We start from the raw sequence: 21,228 nt of genomic DNA on the forward strand, positions 1-21,228 counted from the left end.
ACATTCTTAAAGAATTCCCAATTCATTTCTTAAAGAAAAGAATTCTGAAGGAATTCTCCAAGAAAAAAATTTCCAGAATTTCATATCTGGCCAAACTAAGCTTCATAAGCAAGGAAAAGCAAATGCTGAGGGAATTCATCACCATCAGGCCTGCCTTGCAAGAGCTTCTGAAGGAAGCATTAAGTATGGAAAGGAAAAACCATTAGCAGCCACAACAAATACACACTGAAGTACACAGACCAGTGACACTATGAATCAACCACATAAACAAGTCTGCAAAATAACCAGCTAGCATCATGATGACAGCATCAAATTCACACATAACAATACTAACCTTAAATGTAAATGGGTTAAATGCCCCAAGTAAAAGACAAAGAATGGCAAGCCGTGTAAACAGTGAAGACCCATCAACACACTGTCTTCAAGAGATCCATCTCACATGGAAAGACACACATAGGCTCAAAATAAAGAGATGGAGGAAAATTTATGAGCAAATGGAAAACAGAAAAAAGCAACAAAGATTAAAAAAGAACGTTACATAATTATAAAGGGTTCAATTCAAGAAAAGCTAACTATCCTAAATATACATGCACCCAATACAGAAGCACCCAGATTCATAAAGCAAATTCTTAAGAGACCTACAAAGAGACTTAGACTCCCACACAATAATAGTGAGAGACCTTAACACCCCACTAACAATATTAGACAGATAATTGAGACAGAAAATTAACAAAGATATTCAGGATCAAGTAGACTTGATATATATTTACAGAAATCTCCATCAAAACCCAACAGAATATACATTCTTCTCAATGCCACATGACACTTACTCTAAAATTGATCACATAATTGGAAGTAAAACGTTCCTCAGCAAATGCAAAAGAAGTGGAACTGAAGTTTAAGAAATTCACTCAAAACCACACAACTACATGAAAACTGAACAACCTGCTCCTGAATAACTCTTGAGTAAATAATGAAATTAAGGCAGAAATATCAAGAAGTACATTGAAACTAGTAAGAACAAAGAGACAATGTACCAGAATCTCTGGGATGCAACTAAAGCAGTGTTAATAAAAAAATTTATAGCACTAAATGCCCACATCAAAAAGCGAGAAAGATCTCAAGTTAACAATCTAACATCTCAATTAAAATAACTTGAGAGCCAAGAGCAAACAAACTCCAAAGCTAGCAGAAGGCAAGAAATAACCATAATCAGAGCTGAACTGAAAGAGTTAGACACACGAAAAACTCTTCAAAAAAATCAACCAATACAGGATCTGTTTTTAGAAAAAATTAGTAAAATAGACCACTAGCTAGACTGATAAAGAATAAGAGAGAAGAATCCAATAAACACAATCAGCAATGATACGGGGCATCAGAACCAACAAGTTCTGAAATTGAGGCAGGAATAAATAGCCTACCAACCAAAAAAGCCTAGGACCAGATGGATTCACAGCTGAATTCTACCAGAGGTACAATGAAGAGCTGGTACGATTTCTACTGAAACTATTCCAAAAAATTGAAGAGGGACTGATTCCTCCCTTACTCATTCTACGAGGCCAGCATCATCCTGATGCCAAAACCTGGCAGAAATACAACAAAAAAGGAAAAACTTCATGCCAGTATCCTTGATGAACATCATTGCAAAAATCCTCAATAAACTACTAGCAAACCAAATTCAGCAGCACATAAAGAAGCTTATCCATCAGGATCAAGTTGGCTTCATCCCCAGTATGCAAGGTTGGTTCAACATACACAAATCAATAAATGTGATTCATCACATAAACAGAACTAAAGACAAAACCACATGATTATCTCAATCAATTCAGAAAAGGCCTTTGATAAAATAAGATATCCCTTCATGTTAAAAACTCTCAATAAACCAGGTACTAAAGGAACATACCTCAAAATCATAAAAGCCATATATGACAAACTCACAGCCAATGTCATATTGAATGGGCAAAAGCTGGAAGCATTCCCCTTGAAAACTGGCACAACACAAGGATGCCCTCTCTCACCACTCCTATTCAACACAGTATTGAAAGTTCTGGCCAGGGCAATCAGGCAAGAGAAAGAAAGAAAGAATATTCAAATAGGAAGAGAGGAAGTCAGATTATCTTTGTTTGCAGATAACATGATCTTTTATCTAGAAAACCCCATCATCTCAGCCCAAAAGCTTCTTAAGCTGATAAGCAACTTCAGCAAAGTCTCAGGATACAAAATCAATGTGCAAAAATCTCTAGCATTCCTATACACCAACACCAACAACAAGTAGGCAGAGCCATCCCATTCACAATTGCTACAAAATGAATCAAATACCTAGGAATACAGCTAACAAGGGAAGTGAAGAATCTCTTCAAGGAGAATTACAAACCACTGCTCAAAGGAAATCAAAGAGGACACAAACAAATGGAAAAACATTCCATGCTCATGGATAGGAAGAATCGACATCATGAAAATGGCCATACTGCCCTAAGTAATTTATAGATGCAAAGCTATTCCCATTAAATATTGATATTCTTCATATATTTAGAAAAAGTGATTTTAAAATTCATATGGAACCAAAAAAAGAGCCCGAATAGTAAAGCTAATCCTAAGAAAAAAGAATAAAGCTGGAGGTATCATGCCACCCAACTTCAAAATATACAAGGCTACAGTAACCAAGATGGCATGGTACTGATACAAGAACAGACACATAGACCAATGGAACAGAACAGAGAACTCAGAAATAAGATCACACATCTACAACCATCTGATCTTCAACAAAACTGACAAAAGCAAGCAATGGGGAAAGGGTTCCCTATTTAATAAATGGTGCTGGAAGTGCTGGCTAGCCATATGCAGAAAACTGAAACTGGACCCCTTCCTTATACCTTATACAAATACTGACTCAAGATGAATGAAAAACTTAAATGTAAAACCAAAAACTATTAAAACTCTAGAAGAGAATCTAGCCAATACTATTCAGGACATAGACATGGGCAAGGATTTCATGACAAAAATGCCAAATGCAGTTGTAATAAAAGCAAAAATTGGCAAATGGGATATATTACTAATTAAACTAAAGAGCTTCTGCACAGCAAAAGAAACTATCATCAGAGAGAACACATAATCTATGAAATGGGAAAAAATTTCTCCCATCTATCCATCTGACAAAGGTCTAATATCCAGAGTCTACAAGGAATTTAAATTTACAAGAAAAAAACAAACGACCCCATTAAAAAGTGGACAAAGTACATAAACAGACTCTTCTCAAAAGAAGATATACATGTGGCCAACAAATATGAGGAAAAAGCTCCACATCACTGATCATTAGAGAAATGCAAATCAAAACCACAATGAGATAACATCTCATGCCAGTCAGAATGGCCATTACTAAAAAGTCAAAAAAGAACAGATGCTGGCGAGGTTGCAGAGAAAAGAGAATGCTTAAACACATTGGGAATAAAAATTAGGTCAGCCACTATGAAAAGCAGTTTGGAGATTTCTCAAAGAACTGAAAACAAAATTACCATTTGACCCAGCAATCCCATTACTGGGTATATACCCAAAGGAATATAAACCATTCCGTTAAATATTACAAGGATACAGAATGTGTATGTTCATTGCAGCACTATTCACAATAGCAAAGACATAGAATCAACCTAAATGCCCATCGATGACAGACTGGATAAAGAAAATGTGGTACATATACACCATGGAATACTATACAGCCATAAAATGGAATGAAATCATGTCCTTTGCAGGGACACGGAAGGAGCTGGAAGCCATTATCCTCAGCAAATTAACACAGGAACAGAAAACCAAACACCACATATTCTCACTTTTAAGTGGGAGTTGAATGATGAGAACACATGGACAAAATGGCAGAAACAACACACACTGTGGTCTGTTGGGGGTGGGGGGTGTGGGGAGGGAGAGCCTCAGGAAGAATAGCTAAGGGACACAGGGCTTAATATCTAGGCAATGGGATGATCTGTGTAGCAAACTACCATAGTATACGTTTATCTGTGTAACAAACCTGCACATCCTACACGTACTCTTAAAAGTTGAAAAAAGGTGGTGACAGTGTTTTTGTTGTTGTTGTTGCTGTTTTCCAGATAGTGGATAGGAAGCAGTGTTAGCATGCCTCTCCCACTTGGAAGGACAGAATAGTGGGTAAAGATTCACACTGTGACTTTTTTTTTCCTCAGGAGCACTACACGATGTTACAGAAAAATACTTATTCAGAAAAGAACCATAACTGGCTAATAAACATAGAAAAATGTTCCATAAACAAATCAAGAAGACAAAAACAAACCCATTACAGAGTGAGCAAAGGATATGGGCACTTCTAAGAAGAAGACATACAAGCAGCCAACAAACATGAAAAAATGCTCAATATCACTACTCATCAGAGAGATGCAAATCAAAAACACAATGAGATACCATCTCATACTAGTCAGAATTGGTATTATTAAAAAGTCAAAAAATAACAGATGCTCGCAAGGTTGCAGAGAAAAAGGGAATGCCTAAACACAGTGGGAATGAAAATTAGTTCAGCCACTGTGAAAAGCAGTTTGGAGATTTCTCAGAGAACTAAAAACAGAATTACCATTTGACTCAACAATTCCATTGCTGGGTATATATCCAAAGAAAAATAAATCATTCTACCAAAAAAGGTACCTGCACTCATGTTTATCACAGTACTACTCACAATGGCAAAGACATGGAATCAACCTAGGTGCCATCAATGGTAGACTGAATAAAGAAAATGTGACTCATATATACCATGGAATACTACACAATATGTACAGATCGAAATCAATCTACACATTGATTGATAGAATGAGATTGTGTCCTTTGCAGCAACATGGGCTTCGCTGGAAGCCATTATTCTAAGTGAACTAACAAAACCAGAAAATTAAATGCTGCATGTTCTCACTTATGTGGGAGCTAAACAGGGACACAAATATGTGAGTAGACACTGGGGACTCCAAAAGGGGATGGAGAGGGAGAAAGGGGGGCCACGAGAGTTGAAAAACTACCTATCAGGTACTATGTTTGCTACTTGGACAACAGAATCATTAGAAGCTCCGACCTCAGCATCACACAGTATGCCCATGTAACAAATCTCCACATGCACCCCCTGAATCTAAGCTAAAAATAAATGAAGTCATATTGAAAGAAAAAATTTCCCTGTAACTACTTATCAAATAAATACAAATAAGAAGCCATCTTTGGCCAGGCACAGTGGCTCATGCCTGTAATCTCAGCACTTTGGGAAGCTGAGGCGAGCTGATCACTAGAGCTCGCGAGTTTGACACCAGCCTGGATGACATGGCAAAACTCCCATCTCTACAAAAAATACAAAAATTAGCTGGGTGTGATGGCATGCACCTGCAATCCCAACCTGCCCGGGAGGCTGAGGTGGGAGGACTGCTTGAGCCCAAGAGTTGGGTGCTGTGGTGAGCCGAGATCACACCATTGCACTCCAGCCTCGATGACAGAGCGAGACCCTGTCTCAAAAGAAAAACAAATAATAATTTAAAAAAAGAAACTATCTTTGTTTTTTAAATTGGCAGAAAGAATTAGGTATAACAAAAATCAAGGCTTTCAATACTGTGATGTGACAGATCCCCTCAAAAACTATGAAAATTAACAGCCATTTGGAAAGTCATTTCTTAAAAATTATCAGGAGTCTACAAATGTTAACAACTCTTATGTTCAGTACGTTCTTTTCTCCACTGACTAATTATTGGGGTCTCACTCTATTACCCAGGCTAGAGTACAATGGTGTGATCACAGCTCACTGCAGTCTCAAACTCCTGGGCTCAAGTGATCCTCCCACCTCAGTCTCTCAAATAACTGGGACTACAGGTGTGCATCACCACATCTGGCTAATTGTTTAAACAAAATTTTTTTTTTTAGAGACAGAGTCTTGTTCCGTTGCCCAGACTGGGCTTGAACTCCTGGCCTCATGCAATCTTCCCATCATATTAAGTGAGGGCACTTAAGTAACACCAAAAAGAAGTCTATGTGGCAATGGAATGAAGCACTCTGCTAAAAGCCAATGAAACACTGAGGACTCCTGCAGTGGCATGTGAGTGAGTCATTTTAGAAGCTTGTCCTCCTGCTCCAGTGAAGCCTTCGGATCACTGCAACTATAACCAAAATCTTAACTATAGCCTTATAAAAGAATCTAAGGTAGAACCACTCAGGTAAGTTGCTCCTAAATTCTGGAACCTCAGAAACTGTTAAGATAAATGTTCATTGTTTACTACCAAGTGGTAAACAAATTTATACAGCAATAAATTTATACTTAGCTAATATAAAAATAATTTCATAAAATATTTTGGTTTATGCTTCTTAAGTATTTTATCTATATAAACATATGTTAACTTAGAAATACAGACAGTTATGAAACACTACTTTTATATAATGTATACTCTTGAAGTATACTGGTTTATAATTAATAACAAGACATTTAATGTTGACTTAAGGCTTAAAATAGTCTTCATTGAAATAAATTTACTTAGTTTTTCTTAAAGAACCAGGGAAAGAAAGTGCTGCTTAATTATGTGACCAAAAATTGCTATTACTAGCTATTGTTGGTAAATAGTGGATTTCGGGTCACTGAAGTGGTGGTAGGGTCTAGAGTTATTTACTTTGTTTAATACCCTATCTGTAATCAATATGAGGTATTTGTATGTCTGATCACAAGGGCTACCAGAGAATATATGTCACAAGTCATAGAAAACAGGTAGGTTTTTCTTTTTCTGAGCAAAGTTACCTATTTTACATGAAGACTAAATCTGAATTCCTTCCTTAGTCTACTTAATTAAAACATCAACATGGAGGGGAAAATATTTAAAGCATGTTCTTCATATTGCTTTCCTTAAATTGAAATAAATTAAAACTGTTGGTAAGAATATCTAGGTACTCACCATGTGCTTTAATGCATTAAAAAGAAGTTTTCTCCCAGAAGGCTTATCAAAATCTGCAATAATCCAGAGAGTGACTGCAGAAATTTTACTGTCATCTGAAAGTTTCAAACAGTTTACTCAAATTAACTCTTTTTTAAAATAAAACAAAAGCAGGGGAACACATTAAAAAAAAACAAATATATTAAAATAATATTTCTGAAAATTAGCAAAGATTGTTAAAATTTTATGTGTGAATGTATATATGCATGTACATATATATACATACAAAATAAATACATATAAAATTACATATAAAAACGCTACAAGGGTAATTCATTATATAAGCGTATATAAAGCTTCCAGCTAGAAGAGTAACTCATTATATAAGCTTACGTAAAACTCCCAGTGTTGGTAAGCAAATCTGCCTTCTAGCTACATTTGTTAAAAAAAAAAACATTTATATCCCACGTATATGTAAAACCATAACAATCAAGCTCACCAGTAGATACAGAAAACAGCAATATGTAGCCAGACTCCTTTATGAACATAAAATCATGGAATCTGTTAGACAGTAATCCAGGAGCCATCTGGTAGAAACTCTGATTTAATCTACAGCATTTACAAGAACTGGTTGTGTGGCCTTTGCTTTAAATCTCTCTCCTATATAAAAGTTTGCCCCTTACAACACAGTTCATTCCATCTGTTTAATGCACTCTGTTAGAAAATTACCACTTCTCTACTGAGACCAAAATCAGCCTTCTTTAATCTTTTACTCATTGGCTCGTTTTTATTTCTAGAGCAAAGCAGGCCAAACAAAACAAAGCAAAACAAAAACCAACCAAATTTGAATTATATTCATCTATCTGAATAGTTAATTGTACCCTAACAAATCTATAGTGCCACAGCAGACTTCTCGGTTTTGGCTAAATCTTTTTCCCAAGTGTGTTACTGTCTTGGTCTCCTCTCTTCTGGTTGTAACCCCTACCTTAAGCAAAACATTGCATGTTATTTAATCAGAATGCAGAAGAATTATTATCTTCTATGATGTGGTAATTGTACTTTATACATTATAAGATAGTTTACATAGTACTGAAAAGATTTTATTCTTTTCTTAAAAAGGTGAAAATTGTTTACTTTAAAAAAGGCAAAAATAAGATAAAGCTAGAATAGATGGCATTGTTTTCTCAGCACACATTAAATACTAAAAAATTCACGAACTCTAAAATTGAAATCTAGGCCTCTACTCAAAAATAAAAACATATTAAAATTTATTATACAACTGCCTTATGAAAATTACAAGTTTCTATCACTTTAAGAATTCAGGTAAATAAAATATGCTTATTACCGTCTTGGGTTAAATAATACATGTTCTTCGCAATTACAGCACTCTTATCTTGTGAATCCAAGAAAAAGAAAGTAGAGTAATCTTCAACATCAGCAGTTACTGAAAAATTTCAAATTAAATGTTAAATATAAATAAAGCATTCACAACTCAATAAGCATTTGTAGAACAGTATAGGATTATTTTACCTGATGTAGATATTAAATTGAGGTACTGCTGGTTAGCATGCAAAATCAAAGAATTTATACGGGGTACAACATTATTCCTATCCATTAGAAAATCAATTGCATTCGTGCGATCATTTAACGTGCCCTAAAATAACAAAAATGTTATTTAGATAATATAGGCAATTGATATCCACGTTTCAAAAACTATGCAGATATAAAGATCAAAAATAAGCAATTTAGAATTATTACAATATTTTCTTGTAACAATTACAACTTTTTCCAATTAAGCAATTTTTAGATGCAAATATGCCTAAGATAAATTTAATTGAATATTTTTTTAAAGAATTTTAGCTTTTATTTTAGATTCAAGGGTACACATGCAGATTGGTTACAACACTGGTGTATCAAGTAATGCTGAAGTTGGGGGTATGACTGATCCCATTACCCAGGTAGTGAGTATAGTACCAGATAGTTTTTCAACCCTTCCCTCTCCCCTCTAGAAGTCCCCAGCGTCTCTTGCTGCCATCTTTATGTCTATTAGTACCCAATGTTTAGCTCCCACTTACAAGTGAGAACATGCAGTGTTTCGTTTCCTGCTTCTGTGTTAGTTTGCTTGGCCTCCAGCTGAGTCCATCTTGCTGCAAAGGGCCTGATTTCATTTTTAATCGCTGCATAGTATTCCATGGTTTATATAGGTACCACATTTTCTTTAACCAATCCACCACTGATGGACACCTAGGCTAATTCTACATCTTTGCTATTATGAATAGTGCCGCAATGAACATACATGTGTCTTTTTGGTAGAACGATTTATTTTCCTTTGGACAGGTACCCAGTAATGGGATTGCTGGGTTGAATGGCAGTTCTAAGTTCTTTGAAACATCTACAAACTGCTTTCCAAAGGGGCTGAACTACTTTACATCCCCACTAACAGTGTATACGCATTTCCTTTTCTCCTCAGCCTCGCCAGCATCTGCTGTTTTTTGACTTTTTAATAATAGCCGTTCTAATTGGTACGAGATGGTGTCTCCTTGTGGTTTTGATTTGCACTTATCTAAGGATTAGTAATGTTGAACATTTCTTTATATGCTTGGTGGCTGCCTGTGTGTCTTCTTTTGAGAAGTACCTGTTAATGTCGTTTGCCTACTTTTTAATGGGGTTATTTATTCTTTACTTGGTTTGCTACTTATGGATACTAGAACTTTGTCGGATGTATAGCTTGTGAATATTTTCTGTATATTCTGTAGGCTGTGTGTTTACCCTGTTGCGAGTTTCTTTTGCTGTGCTCTTTAGTTTAATTAATTAGGTCCCACTTGTCAATTTTTGTTTTTGATGCAATTGCTTTTGAGGTCTTAGCCATAAATTATTTCCCAAGACTGATGTCCAGAATGGTGTTTCCTAGATTTTCTTCTAGAATTCTTATAGTTTTAAGTCTTATACTTAACTGTTTAATCCATCTTGTGTTAAGTTTTGAATATGGTGAAAAGTAGGGGTCCAGTTTCATTTGTTTGCATATGGCTAGCCAGCTATCCCAGGACCATTTATTGAATCGAGGATCCTTTCCCCACTAATTTTTGTCAACTTTGTCAAAGCTAAAACGGTTGTAGGTGTGTGGCTTTATTTCTGGGTTCTCTATTCTGTTCCATTAATCTATGTGTCTATTTTGTATCAGTTCCATGCAACTCTGGTTACTGTAGCCTTGTAGTATAGTGTAAAGTTGGGTAATATGATGCCTTCAGATTTGTTCTTTTTCTTGGAATTGCCTTGGCTATTTGGGCTCTTTTCTGGTTCCATATGAATTTTAGAATAGTTTTTTCCAATTCTGTGAATAATGACATTGGCAGTTTGATAGGAATAGCATTAAATCTATAGATTGTGTTGGGCAGTATGGCCATGTTAACAATATTTAGTCTTCCAATCCGTGAGCATGGAATGTTTACCCATTTGTTTGTATGATATATGATTACTTTTAGCAGCGTTTAGTAATTCTCCTTGTAGAGATCTATCACCTCCTTAGTTAGCTGTATTCCTAGTTATTTTGTGTGTGTGTGTCTATTGTAAATTGGACTGCGTTCTTGATTTGGCTCTCAGCTTGAATGTTATTGGTCTATAGAAATGCTACTGATTTTTGTGCATTAATTTTGAATACTGAAACTTTACTGAAGTAATTTATCAGTTCCAGGAGTTGTCTGGTGGAGTCCTTAGAGTTTTCTAGGTGTAGAATCATATCATCAGTAAAGAGAGATACTGAACTTCTTTTACTATTTGGATGCCTTTTATATATTGCTCTTGCCTGATTGCTCTGGCTAAGACTTCCAGTACTATGATGAATAGGAATAGTGAGACTGGGCATCCTTCTCCTGTTCCAGTTCTCAAGGGGAATGTTTCCAGCTTTTGCCTGTTTGGTATGACACTGGCTGTGGGTTTGTCATAGATGGCTCTTACTCTTTTGAGGTATGTTCCTTCAATGCAGTTTATTGAGGGTTGTTTTTTTTTTTTCTTTTTTTATCATGAAGGGATGTTCGATTTTACTGAATACTTTTTCAGCATCTATCAAAATGATCACCTTTTTTGTTTTAAATTCTGTTTATGTGGTGAATGACATTTACTGATTTGTTAATGTTGAACCAACCTTTCCCAGGAGTGAAGCCTATTTGATTATGGTGAATTAATTTTTTGGTATGCTGCTGGATTCAGTTTGCAAGTATTTTGTTGAGGATTTTTCCATCTATGTTTGTCAGTAATAATAGCCTGTAGTTTTTTCGTTGCATGTTTTCCAGGTTTTGGTATCAGGATAACACGGGTTTTGCAGAATGAGTAAGGGAGGCATTGTTCACTCCTTCTTGGTTTTTTGGAATAGTTCCAGTAGGATTGGTAACAGTTCTTCTTTGTACATCTGGCAGAATTCAGCTATAAATCCATCTGGTCCAGGGCTTTTACTGGTTGGTAGGTTTTTTATTACTGTTCAATTACGGAACATATCAGTCCGTTCAGGGTGTCAATTTCTTCCCGATTCAATCTTGGGAGACCAGGAATTTATCCATTTCCTCTAGATTTTCCAGTTTGTGTGCATAGAGGTCTTCTGAGGATCTTTTGTATTTCTACAAGATCAATTGTAATGTCACCTTTGTTGCTTCTACTTGTGCTTATTTAGATCTTTTCTCCTTTTTCTGTTCATCTAGCTAGTGGTCTATCGATCTTGTTTTTCCTTTCCAAGAGCCAATGCTTGGTTTCACTGATTCATTGTACAAATTTTTTGGTCTCAATTTTGTACAGTTCTGCTCTGATTTTAGTTATTTCTTTTCTTCTGCTAGCTTTGAGGTTAGTTCATTCTTGTTTTTCCTAATTCCTCTCAGTGTGATGTTAAGTCATTATTTTGAGATAGTTCTAAATTTTTGAGATAGGTGGTTAGCACTACAAACTTTCCTCTTAACACTGCTTTTGCTGCATGCCAGATATCTTGGTATGTTGTTCATTTTCATTTATTTGAATTTTTATTATTGCTGCCTTAATTTTTCACTGTTTACCTAAAAGTGATGTCAAAAGCAAGTTGTTTAATTTCTATATAATTATGTAGTTTTGAGAGATGTCCCGAGTTCTGATTTCTATTTTTATTCTACTGTGGCCCATGAGTATGACTGGTATGATTTTGATTTTAAAAAATTTATTGAGATTTGCTTTATGGGCAAGCATGTGCTTGATCTTGGAGTATGCTCTGTATGCAGCTGAAAAGAATAAATATTCTGTGGCTGATGGGTGGAATGTTCTGTAGATGTCTATTAGGTCCAACTGGTCAGTGTCCATTTAAGTCCAGAATTTGTTAGTTTTCTGCCTTGATAATCTAACACTGTGTCTAACATATGACAGAAACGGCAAGGAGCCAGCTAAGAACTTCATGACAGGCTCAAAACCTTATGTACCAATATTAACCCTAAATATAAATGGCCCACAGGCTTCATTTAAAAAGCACACGATGGCAAGCTGGATAAAAAACAAGACTTGGCTGTCTGCTGTCTTCCTCCTTCCTCAGCCTTTTGAGTAGCTGGGACTACAGGCACACACCACAACGCCTGGCTAAGTTTTAAGATTTTTGTAGAGAGGTTTCATTATGTTGCCCAGGCTGGTCTCAAACTCCTCAGCTCAAGCAATCCTCTTGGATTGACCTTCCAAAGTGGTGGGATTATAGACATGAACCACCATGCCTGGCCTAAATTCTTTGTTGTTTATTTTTGTCTGACTGGGTTAGCTCAATAATAGTGGGGGAGTTGAAGTCTCCCACTATTATTGTGTAGCTGTCTTAAGATTTTTCATAGCTGTGGAAGTATTTGTTTTATGAATCTGGGTGCTCTAGCGTTGGTGCACATATATTTGGGACAGTTAAGTCTTCTTGTTGAACACTTTATAATTATCTATTGTTGGTTTCAAGTTTGTTTTATCTAAGAATAGCAACTTCTGCTTTTGTTTTGTTTTGTTTGCATGATAAATCTTTCTCCAACCCTTTACTTTGAGCCCATAGGTGTCATCATGCATGGGATGGGTCTCCTGAAGACAGCAGAGAGATGGGTCTTGTTTTTTATCCAACTGCCACTCTGTGCCTTTTAAGTGAGGCACTTAGGCCACTTATATTCAAGGTTAATATTGGTACATGAGGTTTTGATCCTATGTGAAGTTCTTAGCGGCTGCTTTTCAGTTTCTATCACGTGGATACTTTATAGGTTCTATGGGCTATGTACTTTAGTGTGTTTTTGTACCATTCTTCCATTCCCTTAAAGAGCTCTTGTAAGGCCGGTTTAGTGCTAATGAATTCCTTTAGTGTTTGCTTGTCTGGAAAATATTTTATTTCTCCTTCACTTATGAAGCTTAGTTTGACAGGATACACAATTCTTGGTTGGAATTTCTTTTCTTTAAGAATGCTGAAAATAGGCCACTGAGAAGTCTGTTGTTAGTCTGATGGGGTTCCCTTTGTATGTGATCTGCCTTTTTTCCTCTAGTTGCCTTTAAGATTTTTACTTCAGCACTGACCTTGGACTGTTTGGTGACCCTAAGCCTTGGTGATGCTAACTTTGTATAGTATCTCACAGTGTTCTCTGAATTTCTTGTAACTGAATGTCTACTTTACTAGCAAGATCAGGGAAATTTTCTTGAATTATTCCCTCAAATATGTTTTCCTGGTTGTTTTTCTCCTTCTCTAGCAGGAATGCCAATAATTTGTAGGTTTGGTTCCTTTAACATAATCCCGTATTTCTTGAACACTGTTCATTTTTTAAAATTCTTTTTTTTTTTTTTTCTTTTCAGACAGGGTCTCACTCTGTCATCCAGGCTAGAGTGCAGTGGCATGATCATGACTCACTGCAGCCTCCATCTCCTAGGCTCAAGTGATCCTCCTGCCTCAGCCTTTTGAGCAGCTGGGACTACAGGCATACATCACCACACCTGGTTAAATTTTAAGTTTTTTTGTAGAGAGGTCTCACTATGTTGCCCAAGCTGGTCTCAAACTCCTCAGCTCAAGCAATCCTCTTTAATTAACCTCCCAAAGTGGTGGGATTACAGGTATAAACTATCATGCCTGGCCTAAATTCATTTTTGTTATTTTTATCTGACTGGGTTAGTTCAAAAGACTGGTTTTCAAGCTGTGAAATTCTTTCTCCTGCTTGGTCCAGTCTATTGATAAAGCTTTCAATTGTATTTTGAAATTCCTTAAGTGATGCTTCTATGGCCCTATGCTTTTCTATCAGCTGATTTTACTTTGGGCTATGTGGTTTGACCTACAAGCCAGTAGATAGCCCTTATGAGTAAAAGCCAGCTGAGGCCAACATGGCAGGGTATATACTTGATCCTTGTTACTGGGATAATCTCTCTGTTGTCTCAGGCAATGGGCTGATCTGTGGTGTGCACAGTGGTCTGGGTTCCCTGCTCAGACATGGTGGGCAAGATGGACAGGGCCAGACTGAGCAGGCCTGCCTACAGGTACCCTAATGGCAGGCACAAGCACCAATACTGAGGGAGAATACAGTGGGCAACCACCAGGTGTCCAGAGGTGTGCCTAGGCGTGGAGCTGGGAAACCTCCTTGGCTCCAAGTTCTCCGCACAGGGAGCAGGGTAGCCTAAACTCCTAATCGAGGACAGTGGGTGTTCCAGATTCCTGAAGATCTGCCTTGGCATGGAGTGTAAAGGGCCACACTGCACCACAGTCTCTGCACAGGGAGGGTGGCGTGGCTTGAGCTGCTAAAAGAATCATTTAAAAAATCACTATTAAATGATCAGAATGAAAAATTTTTTACCAAATTAACTTGTCATAAAAATAAAATTTTAATAATATCATTTATAAATATTATTCATCGTGTATTTTCTTATAAATGCTTACCTACCAAAAAAACTTCTCTTTGTAAATATACAGATGTATCCATCATTCTTTGAAGAACAGCCATTTCTAGTTCTTTAATATTCATCTCTTCATGTTTAAAGGGTTCACCATTATAAAGAGCTTGAGGCAAAGGTCCCAGGCCAGTCATCTTATAAAAGCTTGCTCCAGTCTATTCAGTTAAAAAATATCAGTGTTAAACAAAATATGATTGTTTGAAAAATAAACATAAGAAAATGGAACACTGCCACATTTTTATACGCCATAGGAAAAAACATCCATTTTGCTAACTTTATCTGTCCTTTCCAAACACTGCTTAAAGGAAAGTAATTTACCTACAAGGAGTCAAAAAACTTTTTCTGTAAAGGGCCAGAGAGTAAATATTTTAGGCTTTGTGAGCCACCCAGTTTCTGACACAATGACTCCACTCTCATGTTACAGCACAAAAGCAGTCAGACGACATATGAATAAACAAGTATGCTGTGTCCCCAAAATCCTTTATTCACAAAAACAAGCAGTGGGTGAACTTGCTGATTCTTGGTATAGAGTATGACATTTACTTAACAATAAAAATCGAAACATTTATCCGCATCAGAGACTTATTTATCCCTGTATTTATATGTTCAATAAACACTGATTCAATCCTGCCACCTGCATTAGGCTAGATACTGTGATTATAGAGCTGAAAGTCTTTTCTCAAGGGGTTCACATACATACAGAGAAAACACAGGCATGTAGAATATTCTGTGGGGCCCAGGAGAAGCACCTAATCAAGTTGGAGTATATGGAGAGGAAGGGATTATACAGGGCTTCTTTTAGGGAGTGATACTAAAAGTCTCAAAGGCTTAATAAAAATTTGCCAGGGAGATAAAGTAGAGAAAGACATTGCAAGTGAAGAGAGTATAGCAAGGACTGAAAGGGAAGTGAGAGTGTGGTATACTTACGCATGTTAAATTCACAGTTGATATGGTTTGGCTGTGCCCCCACCCAATTCTCATCTTAAATTGTAGCTCCTACAATTCCCACATGTTGTGGGGGGACCCAGTAGGAGGTAATGAGATCATGAAGGCAGGTCTTTCCCACTCTATTCTAGTGACAGTGAATATGTCTCATGAGATCTGCTGGTTTTATGAGGGAGAATTTCCCTGCACAAGTTCTCTTGTCTGCCATCATGTGTGACATGCCATTCACCTTCTGCCATGATTGTGAGGTTTCCCCAGCCACAAGGAACTGTGAGTCCATTAAACCGCTCTCTTTTGTAAATTGCTAGTCTCAGGTATGTTTTATCAGCAGCGTGAAAATGGACTAACACAGCAGTGTTTACAGGGTGTGAAATATGGGGGACAGCTGTCAGATATGGAGTTAGAGAGGGGTGTAGGCGAAGGCCCGATCATGAAGGTCCTCAACATTTGAATTTTAGCTTATGAGTTAAAAAGTGACTGAATAACTCATTTGCTATCCAATACTAAGTATTATCATTATTATAGCCAACATTCTCATAAATACTCTAGGAAGCCAAGTACTACTATTACATCAATTTTATAGATGATAAAACAAATATAGAGAGATTAAATAACTTCTTATATTACACAGCTACAGTGTTTTGGAAGTGGAATTTGCACCCAGATCTGTCTGACCAAGAGTCTGAACTCTTAACCACTGTACTATACTATCTGTGCATTTAGTGGACACCTACTATGTATTAGGTTTATGAATTCACGTAAATGATACGCAAACTCTCTCCTAAAGAAACTTACAGTTTAATAAGGATAGGGAGAGATGGATACATTAAAAGTAAGCCTGATACAGTATTTTGGGGGTACCAGAGAGGTCATGGTAAATAATATCCTCTATCTAGGAAGAGAGTTCATGGCAAATAATATCTGATTTGCTTATTTTTAAAAGGATACAATGGCAACAATGTTAAAGAAGGAGCATATTCTAGGACACTGCTTCAGGGGCTACTACAGTTGTATGGGAAAGACAAAGCAAGAGCAAAAACAAAAGTCAGTGGTAATAGGCAAGATGAGAATGAGGCTGTTTCTGAAATATTTAACAGATTCCAAAATATTTAACAGGCAAAACTGATAGAACCTGATGATCTATTTTTTGGAAGGGTGTGAGGAAAACAATTAGTTAAGGATGACTATTAGGCTTTCAGCATGGGTGGTCTGGGTGAGTGGTTGCTACCTACTCTCTAGAATAGGAGATAAAGAAGAAAAAAAGGTTTGGGGCAACAAGGAAGATCATGGGCATGATTTTAGATTCTTTTGATATAAGATGCTTACGGGAAATCCACTAAGCAGTTGAATACATGGGTTTGGAACTCAAGAAAGATGTCCCTCCTAGAAATACAGGCACTCTTCTGCTCTTACTCTATGACTTCCAATTAGGCAATGTTTCTACTCCAAAAGCTAATTACCACAAATAAGTCAATGACACTGCATTATATATTTTTAGCTTACACATCTTCTGAGCTATAGATCATATATCCAATTGCTGATTTCACATCTCCCTTGGAAGTCTCACAGGCACCTCAAATCCTCTATGTAAAAAAACTGCACTTCTCATTTTATTTCCCAATCCTTTTTTCCTCCACTCCTTTCCTTCTTAGCAATGGCATCAATGCTACCAGTTAGTTGTTCAGTTGAACCCTGGGAGTTACCCTTTACAATTTCTCATCTCCCCTCTACCCTATCCAATCCAGCATCACCTGGATGGCACTTCCTAAATAATTCAAGTATGTCCATTTTCTCTGCCTCCACTTCTTCCAAAAGCCTACTAGTCCATCTCACATCTCTCACCTTATATTTCCTAATACATATCACCACACCTACTCCTTCTCACCAACAATCCATTCTCAACAAAGGAGAATGCTCTTTTAAAAAAATGCATGTCACTGTCACTTCATTACTTAATGCCTTTCAGGTTTTTCACTGTTGCCAAGAGCTTCTACTGATATGAGTGCATTAAATATTGTTCACAAGACCCTGTGTATTCAGACCCCTTGCTTGCCTCTCCAGCCTTATCTCCTCAACTGTACCCCATTAACACAGGCACAACGTATGCTTTCAGTCTACGCAGTAGCAACATCGGCTTCTCTCAATTCCTTTACATCTCAGACCTCAGCATTTTTCTCTGACTGGAATGTTAATCTCTTACAACCACCTTGTTTTCTTTTGTCTAACTTTTCCTCCTGTTTCAGAACTCAGCTTAAATACCACTTCTTCAGAAAAGTATTCCTTATTCCCATGCCCCAGAGCATTCCTCTTTCATTCAATGTGTTGCGTATTTGGTGAGTCCCTTCTAATGAAGGCTCATATACGTTAATTTTTGGAATTTCTTTGTACTATTTCTTTCTCTGAAAATTTCTTTGAGTTGTTGCCTTTCTTTCTGGCTCTTTCTGAATCTTCTGGGTTGAGCCTCTGTTTACCTTTTAAAAAAATGACAAGTAAAAATTATATATGTTTATGATATATAACATATTTTGATATGCATATACATTGTGGAATAGCTAATGAAGCTAATTATCATATGCATTACCTTATATACTTCTCATATTTTGTGGTGAGAATCCTTAAAATGTACTTTCTTAGTAATTTTCAAGTATACAATATGTTGTCATTAACTATAGTCACCACCATGTATGATAGATCTCTTGAACTTCTCTAGTCTAACTGAAATTTTGTATCCTTTGACGAATATCTCCCCAATTCTGCCATCCCCAGGCTCTGGTAACCACCATTTTGCTCTGTTTCTGTGAGTCTGACATTTTTTTAAGATTCTACATGAGTAGAGATCATGTGGTGTTTGTCTTTCTGTGCCTGGCCTACTTCACTTAACATAATGTCCCAACTTACCTTTCTTTCTTCATCATATTTAGAATTAATTCCCAAAATATCCCAAATATTAGCATGAGGAAATGTATTTTGGAGAACACTCTTCACATTGTCCACAGTGAGTATATTTTGATCCTTCTTCACTTTTTGGTACATCTGTGAAAATTTAGATATTATAATTACTTTTCTTCTTATAGCAATTAGTTTTCTTTCTTTTCCTTAGCATGCAGATAGATTATTTTGTAAGTCCGAAACATACTAACTACATATACACACATACCACATACAAATAAATAATTTTAACCATATATCATCTTCTAATAAAGATGGTTTTAAAATATTCTATAGTTTTCAAAAATATCGTAACAAATTTGTTTTATTCTATTTTGATGAAACCAGACCTCATTATTCTTAATAAAATAATGGTTACCTTTTTTAAGGTATGTGTAATATATTCTAATATGACATTTCAGAAATGCTTTCATTTTTTATTGCTCTTCTGTAATTTTTTTTGAGACAGGGTCTCACCGTCGACCAGGCTGGAGTGCAGTAGTGTCATCATGGCTCACTGCAGCTTCAACCTCCCAGTTCAAGCAATCCTCCCACCTAGCTCCCTGGGTAGCTGGGACTACAGGAACTTGCCAACACATCTGGCTAGCTTTTTTTTTTTTTTTTTTTGTATTTTTTGTAAAGACAGGGTCTGGCAATGTTGCTCAGGCTGGTCTTGAATTCCTGAGCTCAAGCGATCCAACTGCTTTGGCATCCCAAAGGGCTGGGCTTACAGGAACTTGCCACCACACCTGGCTAAATTTTTTTGTATTTTTTGTAAAGACATCTTGCCATGTTGCTCAGGCTGGTCTCAAACTCCTGGGCTCAAGCAATCCACCTGCCTCGGCCTCCCAAAGGGTTGAGACTACAGGCATGAGCCACCATGCCAGGCCTTACTAGTGAGTATTTTGACTAAACTCTCTCTGCACCTCTACTCTTCCCCAGTCTCAAATGTTCTAAACACACTTGTAGAATGTAAGCTGTTATTCTTTTTATGTTTTCTTATTACTTTCTTTAATAAGTACTTAGAGATCCTCTATGACCCAGGTGCTGTTTTAGGTTTTGCACCGAGAGATGGCATCTCTGAGTAGACGACTAAGCTGAGATATAAATATGAACACTGAGCTAGCATTAAGACATTCTGGGGAAAGAAACTTACAAGCAGAAGGAACAAGTAGTAAGTACAAACACTATTAAGCAGCATTTAATATGTCATTTAAGAATACTGTTTTTGGTCCCAATTTACTTAAATCATTATTGCCAAATATAATCTTCATATTGTGGCTAAAATGATTCCCACGTTATTCCTCACAGTTAGAAATTAGTATTCTTTGCTCTCCCTGTATCACTGTAAACTTTGTACCCTATTCCTTTAAGAAGCAGCACAGGTATGTAATTAGACTGAAGAGTTTCACTTTATGAGTTTTTCAATTTAGGGGCAAGTTTTCTCCTCCTATCAAAGTAGAACACAATGTGATCATAACTCAAAAAAAGTGAAAAGTTCAATCTTCTGTAAAACATAAATGGAGGTAAACTTTGTACCCTATTCCTTTAAGAAGCAGCACAGGTATATAATTAGACTGAAGAGTTTCATTTTATGAGTCTTTCAATTTAGGGGCAAGTTTTCTCCTATCAAAGTAGAATACAATGTGATCATAACTCAAAAAAGGTGAAAAGTTCAATCTTCTGTAAAACATAAATGGAGATCGCAAAAATGAGATTTTGAATAAAGCAAAAGGTATATAAAAAGTCATTCAGATTAGTCATTTTACTAACTAGTCACTTGAAAATATTAGATACTCCTATAAAATAAGGTAGTCAGAATGCCTCACGTAAGTTACTCAGACATATCAACTCAATCCTCTTAGACATTTTTAAATTTTAAAAATTATTTTGTAACTTGGTAAGCAAAAAGGAATACATAGAACATATACGTTATGAGGCATAAATAACAAAATAAACGATTCCTATGAATAAACCATGTAACGTAAGAAATGGAACATCACCAATACCATGAAGTACAACTTCTCTCCCAATCCCATTTCCTTGTGCCCCAAGAGATGCAAGGACTGTTTTGAATTTGCATTTATCATTCCCTTTCCTTTTTGAATTCTGGAGTTTTACGTGAATAAGTATTCCCATACTTAGTTTTGTTTGCTTCTGAGCTTTAAAAAGTATATGGTATGGTGTTAGTCTTCTATGACTTCATTATGTTTCTAATACATCCATGCTCTTGCATATGATATTTCATTCTATGAATATGCCAAATTCTACTTACCTATTTTGCTACTGATATATATATTTGGGTCATTTTTATTGCAGTTTGTTGCTATTCTGAATGATTCTAACAATAGCCTCCTAAGGTGCAGGTACAAGAGCTTCTCTTAGGGTGAGGGTGTGTGTGTGTGTGTGTGTGTGTTGTGTGTAGGAAATATGGAAATTTAACTTGAAAATATGAATTATTATCAGATTGTTTTTTCAGTGTGGCTCTGCCAATTTAGATTCCTACAGGCAGGGTAGCAATGTAAAGGCATTCCATTGCTCTACCTTCTCATTAACACATGAT

General features: G+C 36.5%; 1 protein-coding gene across 1 annotated transcript in view; it reads right to left on the minus strand.

Moving 5' to 3' along the window:
• Positions 1 to 21,228, minus strand: part of UGGT2 (UDP-glucose glycoprotein glucosyltransferase 2) — a 262,317-nt gene that overhangs the window by 125,249 nt on the left and 115,840 nt on the right. Inside the window, exons 16-20 of the mRNA XM_025364677.1 lie at positions 18,636 to 18,770; positions 14,783 to 14,947; positions 8,436 to 8,559; positions 8,251 to 8,349; positions 6,927 to 7,021 (exon numbers count right to left, since the gene is read on the minus strand). Coding sequence (XP_025220462.1) covers positions 6,927 to 7,021; positions 8,251 to 8,349; positions 8,436 to 8,559; positions 14,783 to 14,947; positions 18,636 to 18,770 — 618 coding nt within the window. The remainder of the gene's footprint in view (positions 1 to 6,926; positions 7,022 to 8,250; positions 8,350 to 8,435; positions 8,560 to 14,782; positions 14,948 to 18,635; positions 18,771 to 21,228) is intronic.

The sequence above is a fragment of the Theropithecus gelada genome, chromosome 17, assembly GCF_003255815.1.
Source record: "Theropithecus gelada isolate Dixy chromosome 17, Tgel_1.0, whole genome shotgun sequence".
In the NCBI taxonomy this organism is placed as follows: Eukaryota; Metazoa; Chordata; class Mammalia; order Primates; family Cercopithecidae; genus Theropithecus; species Theropithecus gelada.